The 11,591-nt window shown below is 35.3% G+C and overlaps 2 protein-coding genes across 3 annotated transcripts; one reads left to right on the top strand and one right to left on the bottom strand.

The window, feature by feature from the left end:
- The first annotated feature begins 2,021 nt into the window (after window positions 1–2,021).
- On the top strand, window positions 2,022–5,261 carry LOC127860482 (putative nuclease HARBI1). Its single transcript, XM_052398573.1, has 4 exons — window positions 2,022–2,669; window positions 3,851–3,963; window positions 4,219–4,330; window positions 4,640–5,261. The coding sequence occupies exons 1-4, from the start codon at window positions 2,249–2,251 to the stop codon at window positions 5,026–5,028; spliced, it is 1,035 nt and encodes a 344-aa protein (XP_052254533.1). The 5' UTR covers window positions 2,022–2,248; the 3' UTR covers window positions 5,029–5,261.
- A 42-nt stretch (window positions 5,262–5,303) lies between these two features.
- On the bottom strand, window positions 5,304–9,675 carry LOC127860484 (uncharacterized). 2 transcript variants are annotated; one of them, XM_052398578.1, is made up of 9 exons: window positions 9,536–9,675; window positions 9,148–9,334; window positions 8,887–8,951; window positions 7,627–7,770; window positions 7,348–7,416; window positions 6,763–6,804; window positions 6,348–6,383; window positions 5,879–5,920; window positions 5,304–5,663 (listed from the first exon to the last, which is right to left on the bottom strand). In XM_052398578.1, the coding sequence occupies exons 1-9, from the start codon at window positions 9,627–9,629 to the stop codon at window positions 5,416–5,418; spliced, it is 927 nt and encodes a 308-aa protein (XP_052254538.1). In that variant the 5' UTR covers window positions 9,630–9,675; the 3' UTR covers window positions 5,304–5,415. The 2 variants fall into 2 exon arrangements, with proteins under 2 accessions (XP_052254538.1, XP_052254539.1); XM_052398579.1 differs by lacking the exon at window positions 6,763–6,804.
- Window positions 9,676–11,591: the final 1,916 nt, after the last annotated feature.

Here is an 11,591-nt window from a genome sequence, read left to right as displayed (position 1 = left end):
CGTTCGCTTTTTCACCTTTACGACACCGGTTCGATTCCCGCTCCCGGCGCAATGTTATATTTTTTATGTTTTGTGGTCACCATTCCGGACAGGTGTTTTTTCCGGATAATCTCATCCCCCCCACCGCAGCATTTGACCATATAAAAAATTAAAAAGTATTTCAGTACAAAACAAATAGCTGGAAATTGCAGCTATCATTCAAAATTCGTCCCAACTGTCGTCAATCTAATCTTATTAGGTAGGAGTGCTGGACACACTCCGGTTCCCAACATTATGCAGCCTTAGCGCGGAGGTAACTCATTACCTTGGAAAAACACAAATACACACACTGGGTGCAGCCTAGGCGCGTGCAGACTCAAACAAGGCTACACACTCAACTGCGGGCACAATCATTTAAAATTTACATATTAAAAACGATATTCTAACAGAAATTACACAGCCACCTAAGTGTACATACCATGTTTGATATTTCGTTCGATTTTTAGATTTCAGCATATACATGTATAAGGTCATTTCGCTATCAGTTAACTGATCCATATGTTCGTGGGCGAACTCGGATAGTCAAGTGCTCATACGATTGAGCTCACATGGTCCGGCTATGTGCTCATACCTACTTTCGAGAATCATCATGAAGGTATTGCCATACTTAATGAACAAGACTGTGACCCGCCTTCCAGTTTCGCTCAATGGGTCAAGTTACCCACGGGTACTACTTCCCCGTACCCCTAAACTTTATTTCGTACCAAAAATGTTTCGTACGCAAATTTTTTTCGTACCAATTTTTTTTTCGTACCCAAAATTTTCGTACCCAAATTTTTTATCGTACCCAAATGTTCGTATCAACATACACAATTGTGGTGATATGGATAAACTTAAATTGATGTTTTATATCCATCCTCTTCAAAAGCATCGTCACACCAGTACTGCCAGTACTTTGATTTTAATTATAAACGAATACACACAATTCAATACAACACATTTAAAAATCAACTTTTTATAACGGATTCTTTTTTTAGTGTTCACCGGTTTTATATGGCTATTTCACTTTTTTTTTTACTTATCTTTAGCATAGTATATCCCAGTTAAACAAGACCGGATACCTTTGCTGTTAAACACGGCTAACAACAGGTTTTGAAAAGGATTATAAACTATTGATTTTTAGTATGTAAACGATATGGCTAACTATTCAAGTCCAATATTTTGCGATTCCCTTTGTGAAAACCGTCTGATACAATTCTCCAAGAGATTGTATTGAGAAGGCTAGCTGTCGGCAAGGAACTTAACACATTCTAACTGACAGAGTATTGGCAAAGCCGATTTCTTAAACTGTAATACAAGCAATGCCATGCATCGTTAATTACGTCGACGCAAAACAACTAACAAAAGGGTAAAACATGTATACGCGTATGATCTTTTAGTTAATTCAAACGATTTTTGGCATGCGCGTATCTTTTATTCGTATTTATTATTTTTTTAGTTCATTATTGCGCCTTAGAGAACAAAAACGTTTGAGTTTAAATAATGCAAATAATCATTACTAACAAATAAACACAAGTTGGTGTATACAATATTTATGTTAAAAACAAAAATATTGGTTAGTGCAATTTATTATGTAACTATATATTAAGCATGATCTTCTGTGAAAGAAACTTATTTTAAATGTCGCTAGTATTGTAAGTGTGTTTATCAAGATTTTCATTAGTTGTGTCAAAATACGAACTAAACTAGACTTGCGACACCTGCAGGGTATCAAGGGATGGAATGAGTGGGGATATCAATAAATTTGAAACCTAAGTCTTTCTGTGGATATGATGATTCTAACCATAGTTTTCGCCGAGATTTTAATACGAATGTAACTATTTAACAAGGTAATATTTTTACATGTTTGAAACAATAAAAATGTTGTATAATATAATCCTGATTGGCTAAAATTACATCAACTACATACACACACGCGTATTACATGTGAGTTTAAACGTTATTAAGCTTGGTGATATCAAAAACATTCAGCTTATTGAAACACTGGAGCCGTATTCACCAATATCCGTAAGTCTATTTTTTTTAGACTTACGCTAAGTTTCAGACTCAGACTCAGACTCAGTTTAAAAAAAGTTAATTCACGAAACTGAAATCATCCCAGTTTTAGACTCAGACTCATAAGCCTGAGTCTAAAATTCTGAGTCTACTATTTGTAGACTTACGTACGTGTAGTCGCGACGTAACGTTCTAAGCACGTAGCTAAACCAACATGGCCGCTGCCCATAGGAATCTACGTCGGTGTAGAAATAATCGGCGCTTGCGAGTAGAGAGAGTGTTTTTAGATCGTACAAATCCGCTGGAAATATACAGAGATGTCGAACTTTACAAGCGGTTTCGATTTACGAGAGACACTCTCCAATTCATATGCGAAATTTGCTTTGACGTAGAGAGACACACAAATCGAAGTTTGCCGATCCCAGTGGCACTATCGGTGTGCACCTACCTGCGGTACGTTGCTAGCGGGGACCTGCAGCTCACCGTGGCTGACAGCGCTGGTCTGTCACAGGCTACAGTTTGTAGGGTCTGTGCACAGGTCAGTGCCATATTGGCCGCAAAAGTGTCGGACTTCGTCAAGTTCCCGACTGGAATAGACGCCGCCCGTGTGAAGCAAGGGCTTGGAGCCATAGCCGGTATGTGAAGGAAAAAAACATTTTAGTGGTCATCAATTCAGTTAGCTAGCGTCCTGTTTTTGTTTACTAATATTGATATTTATAGCCTCCAAACGCTATTGATATTTTAAAGTTTCAATTCTTTCAAATGAACTAGATTTATGCATGTTTTAATCCCATTTTACTGTATCCTTAAAATTTTCAATTAATTGACATAACACAACATGCGAATTTTGTTATAATTTGAAATATTACACAATTTATAGTTTGATTTGAAAGACTACTTACAATCTATTTTAAGATTGTGTGTATTCAATTCACTTAACTTTCGAATACTATACGTTAATAATTTCCATTAATTATTGGAAATGTTATAGCGCAGTTGGTATAGCGTCAGATCTACATTGTTCACAAGTTTCTCTTTTGGTAGTTCGCTCCCCGCGGCGGTTTATATTTTTTTATATGATTGTTCGTATATATTTATAAATATTAAATGATTGAGCAAAGGTTTTTAATGCAAACGCTAATTATGGTTAGAGGTTCTTGGAAATTAAGTAAAAATCGTGTATTCAACGATTGATTGCATGTTTTCAAAACTCATGTTGTTTGTCAGTGTTAAAATGCCCACACATTTAAGTATGATATAACCAAATATAACTGGGAGATTGTGGCAAGCAAGGACAGCGTTTTGTTGAACAATGTCCAAATTTAATCTTAACCCCCCCACATGTTGTAAGTTTTGGGTTTTATTGTTGTTAAACTTAATTATGATTATAATTTATATTATTTTGGACCATTTTGTCGCGAGTCAGTCGGTTCGTAAATAAGTCAGTCGTAAGTGGTTTCAGTTAGACTGTATTTTCTGCGAAAGTTTTGACTGTGCTTTAATGGATCGAAATGACAATAATTTCATTACATAAATAAATAGTAATTTTATAAATAAATTTTTATTTTCTGTTTAAGCATTTTACCTCGAAATTTCTGAATAAATAAATATTGAAACCGGAACTTTAGTTACTGATGCTCGCTTGGTCATTGTCGGCTCGGGTACTACTTACATGTACCCCGAGTATACTTACATTACCGTACCAGGGAAATTTAACGCTAAATCGGTCGTTGTCGGCTATTTTTTAAATTGATTTCATTTACATTTATGTCAAATTTCATTTTTTAACATTAATTTTAATAAAAACAAATTTCAGGTTTCCCTAATGCGCTTGGATGCATAGACTGCACGCACATAAACATAAAGAAACCAAATGAAAATGTAGAAGATTTCATTGGACGGAAAGGGATCCCGACCATTAACGTACAGGTGCAGTACACATCAAGATAATGCATTAAAGTCGTTAAACTTCGATATTCAAAGTTGAACTTCACGGTCATGGCATTTGTTAACTTGATTTAGGTATTTTCTGTTTGGTTATGTATAATATAGTTATTTTTGTGATTTAAAATTGTCAATTAAATAATTTCATGAGATAAAAAGTACTTGTTTCTATTGAAAATAATGTAAGGTCCGGCCCCCTGGATGCGATAGTCGAATTCGTATGCATTTATTTTGTTTCAGGCGATCTGTGATGCAGACTACAAGATAACAAGTTTCACAGCGAACTGGCCGGGAAGAACACACGACGCAAGGATATGGAGGAATTGTGAACTCCGGAACCAGTTTGAAAACGGTCAGCTTTTAAACATTCGCCCCGTTTCTTTTCGCATATATGTTTTATGAAATCATATTACATAGAAAGTTAGTCTGGTAGTGTACATCTTGTGCAAATAAGGACAACGAACGAGGCTTGTCGAGTGCTAAGCATGTCTATTATTTTCTATATTAAAGAAGTTTCGTTCAGGCGTTGAAGCCAATGGACTAGCTAAAAGATGTGCCGTATATGCGTACTGTATTATTGTGTGATGTTCCGTGTCGTAGTCAAGTATATCGATTTAACTTTAATGATAGTAATTAATCCGTCTTAATCTATTTAATACAGGACAACATGCTGGCCTACTCATCGGAGACAGCGGGTATGGTTGTTCTCGCTATTTGCTGACACCATATTTACGACCAGTGAACCAGTCCGAAGACAGATTCAACAGGTCACTCTGTAGAACAAGAGTGATAATTGAACAGACATTCGGGATGTTAAAGAACCGATTCGGAATATTGGGACGCAAGATCCGCGCAACACCAACAAGGGCTGTACAGCACATTAGTGCATGCATCGTTCTGCACAATATTGGAATTGCGCGCAACGACTCAGTCGAGATCCCTGAAATTGATGCCTATGAAGCAGCACAACCTGTAGCCAATCCGCCTGACAATGTGGATGGACGCGCTATGCGGCATTTCATTACTGAAACATATTTCAGTAGAATGTAAGAAAGGAAAGAAACTGAAGATGAACTAAATATGCTTATTGCATAATTAGCTATTCATTTTCCTTTTATTACCTGTAAATGTATTTTTTGCAGTCATACTGTTTAAGAAACACTATACATGTAAAATGTATAACATTCTCCTTTTCAAAGTACCTTCATACATTATATGAAAACTGTTCAAGGGGTGTATCGAAGGTGTTTCATGATATACAGATAATTATTTAACAAAAACAAGTTTGCAATATTTTTAATCAAACAGCTTCGAAGAGGGGCATAATAAATAAATGACGTGAGTCAAGCAATCATTAAATAATAATAAAATCCTTACACTTTTTTTTAACTTTTTAACTTTACAAACAACTTTTTACGCCTTAAGTCAAATCGAATTCTATAAGTTACCTAACACCTTTGCATTGTAATACATGGTCTTAGACTGTAGATAAATGGCATAATTTTCCTCGTTTTTGATTTTTAACTTAACAAGTTGCTTTTCCAGTATAATTTTCTCAATTTCATGATTTAGTTTCTCAATTTCTATGTTAATTTTCTTAATGTCTACTCGCAGATCTTCAGACGTTAGGCAGTCGATGCTGCTCTCAGTTATGGTGCGCCTCTTGTCCGACTTCTTTGAGAATGCTATAAATGATATAGGATTTCAAACATGATGTTACATTGTCATGCATTTTCACTGTTCATAAGATATTGTTCGATGTCTTTTTTAAATTTTGACTTGTTGACTGCAATGTTTTCATAAGTTGAAAGTTATTGATATTTAAATTGTTTCATGACTTACTAAAGTTTGAACATCATTTAATCAATCTCTTAAATCTATATTTATATGAAAATCTTACATTCCTTTCTTTTCAGTCCACGTTCGACTGGTTCAGTGCGTCCTGTGTAAATGATAAAAATATGTGTATGTCGAATGATGAAATTAAATACAACTATGTAATCGTTACAATTAGAGTTATTGTGGTATAAAGTTTTTTTACTGAAAATAAACCCCACCTCTCCGCCACCAACCAAACTAACATGCGCCGGCAGCGAAGTTCGAACCAGGGTCGCCTAGGTGAGAAGCGAGTGTGCCAACCACTGCGCTAGCCGGACAGCCTAGAATGAAGTTACGTTTTCAAAAGGAATAACGCTCGTAACATTAATTTTTATATAAGGCTAGGACAATGGTTGTAAGGTGACCACACAGACGAACAGACAGATTGATTAACATAGGGCGCTTTCTTTGCGGAATGAGGAAGTTGTATTTTTTTTACATGGTTATTGCAAAATATTTGACTGAGCAATTGTATGTACACTGTAACACACCTTCCTTTTCTCCATGTTCTTTACCGTCGTTTTCCACTGAAACACAACATGAACCATGTTATTCAAATCACAAGAGGGCTACGATGGTTCTATATCGCTCACTTGACTCATGTTTTTTTCTACAGACTGATACTCTATTCCTTACCGTTTCGGAGATTTTTTTTTCAATATTAACGTGTTAGCACACATTTGCCCCTGAATGGGATATACATGTAATTGAAACATGAACGGGCGACTGACGGACGGACGAATTTGGCGGGCTATCACGAACATGAAAATCTCATATTTTCAGTCATGAAGACAAATTAAAAATAAAGTTATGATTATTCATTTTTTTAAATAAATGTATTTAAATTCTGGTGTAATTTAGTAATGAAATAATGCAATGCATTAAAAAGAAAATGTAATAACTTACAATCGTTTTTGTTCGCCAGTTGTGTATCCACGGTCATTTGTTCTGAAATTATACATAATACAAATGATTAATCCTAGTTCATGACTACATTCATTAAAAATTACAATACAGAAATAGCAGATGGCTGTTCCTATAATTATCGTTTTTTACGAAACTAAGAAAGTATGCAATTGCAAGTTTTAACAAGCAAATTTGTTGAATTGATATTCCCCGCCAATATGCTTCTGGACACAAAAGTGTTATATTTGACACTCAGCTAAAAAAGCATTTTGTTAAGAAACAAAGGGCCATAACTCCGTTATTAACAGATGGTATACAATGCCATTTGGCGTGCATTATCCTCTTATCTATATTTTTATATTTACTCCTCTTATCGTTATATTTATATATACTCATACCAAGTTTCAATGAAATCCGCCAAAGCACTTCCAAGATATGGCTCCGGACACCAAAGTGCCGGACGGACGGACGGAAAGACGGACGGACGGACAACGCCAACACAATAACCGTCCCCCTATGGCGGTGGATAATTATTAAAGATATTACAATGGAAGAAATATAGCATGAAGAACGCAGTAAGAATACCTTCGGTTCGACGACTTTCTGCGTTAATGCCTGTTAATGAAGTTGCCAACTCTGATGGCACAACTTGAACTGAAGTCAACATAACATGTTATTTAATTAAAACATACGTGTACAAACGGATATTAACACAAACGAATATGACGAAATTCACTGTATTATTTGTATGTGTGTTCACTATTATGCCATAATAAACATAATGAAACAATTAAGTTTAAAGATTACAACAAGTACAGATCACTTATTTCACACAATTAACACAAAATGTAATTCAAAACTGACCATCTGAATCAATCCCGCCAACAATTCCTTCAACCACGGGATGGCCTTCCATGGTGGCGGCAATAATCTCCTCGGCCGAGGTTAGGGTAGGGGCAGATCCGCCACCGGTCGGAGGGTGCCGTAGTTGACCCACTTTATGCACATCTGCATTAAATTGGACCATCAGTGTTATATACATCACTATTTGAAAACATTAACCCATTTTCGTTATTTCAATCTTTTTGTGTGGAGGGAAAGGAGCTTTGTTTGAAAATATATAAATCAAACACACATTACTGGGCCAGTGCTAATGTGTATGCCTGACCATACATGATACTTAATTTAATGTAGAAACTATTTGGCTATCGTAGAATAAAGAAGTTTCTAACTTCATCTTGTATTTGCTTTGCATTTCGTATGCATGAGTCTGGATGGGATCCGAACACGTTATAGTTTCTGACATTTAAATGACACTATTTCACCCGTTGTGTACACCCCGTTCTTACTGATAATTACGTAGTGACGTCACCATCCATGTTTAGAATGCTATTTCACCTATTGTTACAATGAACTATTCCAAAAAGGACGAGTCCAAACGTTTTTTCGACCCTCCATCAAAATTAATTACATAAAAAATAACACGTTTGAAATTAATGACAACAAATAATAAGTGTGTGCTCCAAAAATGTAGTAGGTGAATTAATATTTTATATTCGTAATGCATTTGCTAGATTTATCATTACATACACGATGACGTATGACGTGTCATAAACTAGACGAACCAATCAAATTTGAATGCACTACTCGAGCGAATATGCTTGCATAGTCCATGTGCAAGTGTTACTGAGCAGTCGTGTTAATGGATACAATCTGGATTAAAAATGCATATTATACCCAAATTAAATATTTTCAGACGACGTGGAATAAAAATGATTATGGAGATACCTTTCAGTTTGAACATGCTGTGCATTTTTGTAAATGACAATTCTATCGATTGAAATTATCATTAAATACAAATTTATGGATGTACTTAAAATGTGTGTTGTGTAAGTAAATCTAACTTGTTTCCAAAGTCATGGCATTGATGAGAGTACATTAACTAACATAGCATGTACTTACTCATTGATCGGACTATGGGAGATAAGTTAATTTCCAAAATGGTGGATTTATGATAGAGAATAATTTATGGATAACTTGCAGTCAAGGTAAGAGAAAATTTTGTACTTGAACATTGCTCCATATTTCTATCGAATAAATCTTTAGTATTTAAGATCTATTTACATCTAGTTTTGGCATTCTGATATTTCTTTCTGCACTGCTCCCACGTTCTATGTACTCCAAATTCGCTGTAAAAAAAAAAGCTACTTTCACCATTGGAGCTAACATTCTTTATTTCTTAATATAGTTTACAATAAGAGATAAGCGAAAAATTAATTGGTTAAGAATATTATCCATTTTGATGGATTTTTCATAACTTTAAATCTATACGTAAACAAACTATCATTGAAGAAAAACATGGAAAGTTTAAAGAAGGCTACTTACACCGATATTCTTTGTGCAATGGTGTCCCAGATTCGACGCCGCACCACAGAAACTTTGTCGGCCCCCGTGCCTTTGTACTCGCCAAAAAGCAAATCCCAGCTGTCCCGAACCAGTGCATTGAACGTAATGACGGCTGGTTCGGGCCAGTCTGGAGACTTTAGCTTCTTCGCGGTTTCGTCGGCCATATCTGCAAGTTAACAAATAGATGATTTTTGCTTTTGATACCAAGCAATGAAAAAAAGCCATATTTGACTTACTGGTATTTTACATGTAGCGATAAAATTGTCGGATCGAACTGAGACTCGGACGATGCGCTGTTTTAATAAAAATACGCTTCAAACCGTTATGTTCGCTGTAAAATGTGATCAAAATGGTTTATAAATCTCACCTTTAATACATTTGTGCTGCTTTGCAGCCTGCAGAGTTGCGAAAAATATCCCGCAATCGCATTTGACGAACGAGGAACAGTCTCTTTCCGCCATCGTATTACAATAATATCGCCTGCTGTATGTGACGTTTTTTGGATGATTTTCTCGAATTTGAAGAGTTATTTTTTATTACGTCATAGGTGTAAGTGTACTTACATAAGTCAAGTTTATTTTCGTTTCGTGAATACAAATTCTGAGTCTGTCTTTATTAAGTCTGAGTCCAAGTTTAAGTCTGAGTCTAAGCCTAAGATTATTTCTATTATTGGTGAATACGGCTCCTGGAGTCCGAAGTTCAATATGCGGCTTAAATTCCGTTTATATAAGTCCGTTTAAAAATGTCTGACGTGTGTTATCGTTAATATTATATATCGTCCTATTTTGTTTCTTCTTTAAACTACCGAACAAGCTTTTCTCATTTGTGTTTTCATTATCTTGATTACGCAATTTATGGCAATTCTCGGTTTAAGTCAATTCTGTGACGAAAATTAAAAGAACGTTACACCATTTGATATTAAACACATGACCTCCCGGTCGCTAGGCGAACACCGTATTAGCTACACCACGGGGATAAGAAAGAGTGGTTCAATAATTCGCAAGTTGCACTTTTTGTCCTTTGTTTATACATAGTTTGATTGAAGTATGAAGTGTAGATATACGAACTTCCTTTTAGTCCAGTCGTCGCATGTATGCAAATTGCCCTGCTAATTAGTTATTAGTCCTTTAATGTTATTCTTAGGTTTGCACGAGAACTGTCGGGAGAACGCTGTCACCAAAACTCAGCACACACAGTCGTTTGTTAATGAATGTGATGTATAAAACAAAGCATCGATACTAACAACTACATTATGCCGTTTTGTTTAATAACGAAAGCTTTTTGCCAATCATTTTTGTAATTCAACACGAACACACGGCTAAACCTGTAATAACGCCTTTAAATAAAACTGAACGTCAACGAAATTATGCGAATATTGTACCTCATACTTTTTTTATCGCATAACATGAACACGTTGTACAAATAAGTGATTCTGCGTCGAAGCATCTGATACATTCAGACCAACGGAATACTAACGAGTTTTTTTTTTTAATTAAACATTTGTATGTTTTTTTTTTCATTTGAATATTTCGTTTCAATATGATATTCGTATTGTTTTGGTGTTACACAAAACTTTGCGCATCACATATTTTCAATAAACTAATGTGGTATTCGCAATTATATTAAGTGTCATAACGCATGCCATAATGCCATTTGCAGTTTTATGAGACTATCATGCCAACTGACAAACGCTTATGCCATGTTAAGTATGTTGCTTCAATGATTTGGTAGTTATCACATAGAAAATACATGTGGTTTATATTTACACGAATTACATTAAACTAACAAAAATACTATGAATCACATGCAATTCAATTTGTTCCGACAAACGGCAATCCAATCATTTTAAAGGAAACCATAAACATCGATATGTAGTCATTCTCAATTACATACCATGTCGGTTATCTATGTAGTTGCATTTATACGAGAGTCCATATAACATCATTTCATGTCAAATAAATCAAGGTATTGTGTTAAAAGAAATGTAAATGTTCATGACAAGGAAACAACGCTTGTATATCAATGTGTATGTCTGGCTTAATTGGAAAAACGCATTGAACTAATTAGCTGCACATCAAATATCTTTGAGTACCAATTTAATCAGATGTCTCTATATGCAAATCTTTATAGGCTGCAGCGTCATACCTAGTAGTTCATAAAGCTCTTAAAAAAATACAAGAAAAGAGACTTGTGTTGCCATCCTGTAATCTTGTATTTGACCATGTTTAATATCAGAATTGGTACAGAGAAATACAAACAACACAACATAAACCTTTAAATGAGCCGTGCTCTGCGAAAAGGGGGTTTACTGCATGTGCGTAAAGTGTCATTCCAGATTAGCATGTGTAGTTAGCATTGGCTAATCAGGGACGACATTTTCCGCTTCTATAGTATTTGTTTGTTTGAATGAAGATCGTTCTCGA

The sequence above is a fragment of the Dreissena polymorpha genome, chromosome 15, assembly GCF_020536995.1.
Source record: "Dreissena polymorpha isolate Duluth1 chromosome 15, UMN_Dpol_1.0, whole genome shotgun sequence".
In the NCBI taxonomy this organism is placed as follows: domain Eukaryota; kingdom Metazoa; phylum Mollusca; class Bivalvia; order Myida; family Dreissenidae; genus Dreissena; species Dreissena polymorpha.
Note: the sequence above shows the minus strand (reverse complement) of the source record. Positions and strands in the feature narration are given on the sequence as shown.

Bases quoted from the DNA above. Each gene is read 5' to 3' on its own strand.
- LOC127860482 (XM_052398573.1), top strand. From the start codon at position 2,249: ATGGCCGCTGCCCATAGGAATCTACGTCGGTGTAGAAATAATCGGCGC. The intron at 2,670-3,850 runs GTATGTGAAGGA...AACAAATTTCAG, and splicing joins AGGGCTTGGAGCCATAGCCG to GTTTCCCTAATGCGCTTGGA. The intron at 4,331-4,639 runs GTCAGCTTTTAA...TATTTAATACAG, and splicing joins CCGGAACCAGTTTGAAAACG to GACAACATGCTGGCCTACTC.
- LOC127860484 (XM_052398578.1), bottom strand. From the start codon at position 9,629: ATGGCGGAAAGAGACTGTTCCTCGTTCGTCAAATGCGATTGCGGGATA. The intron at 7,417-7,626 runs GTCAGTTTTGAA...TGTTGACTTCAG, and splicing joins TGGCGGGATTGATTCAGATG to TTCAAGTTGTGCCATCAGAG. The intron at 6,805-7,347 runs GTATTCTTACTG...GTATAATTTCAG, and splicing joins AGAAAGTCGTCGAACCGAAG to AACAAATGACCGTGGATACA.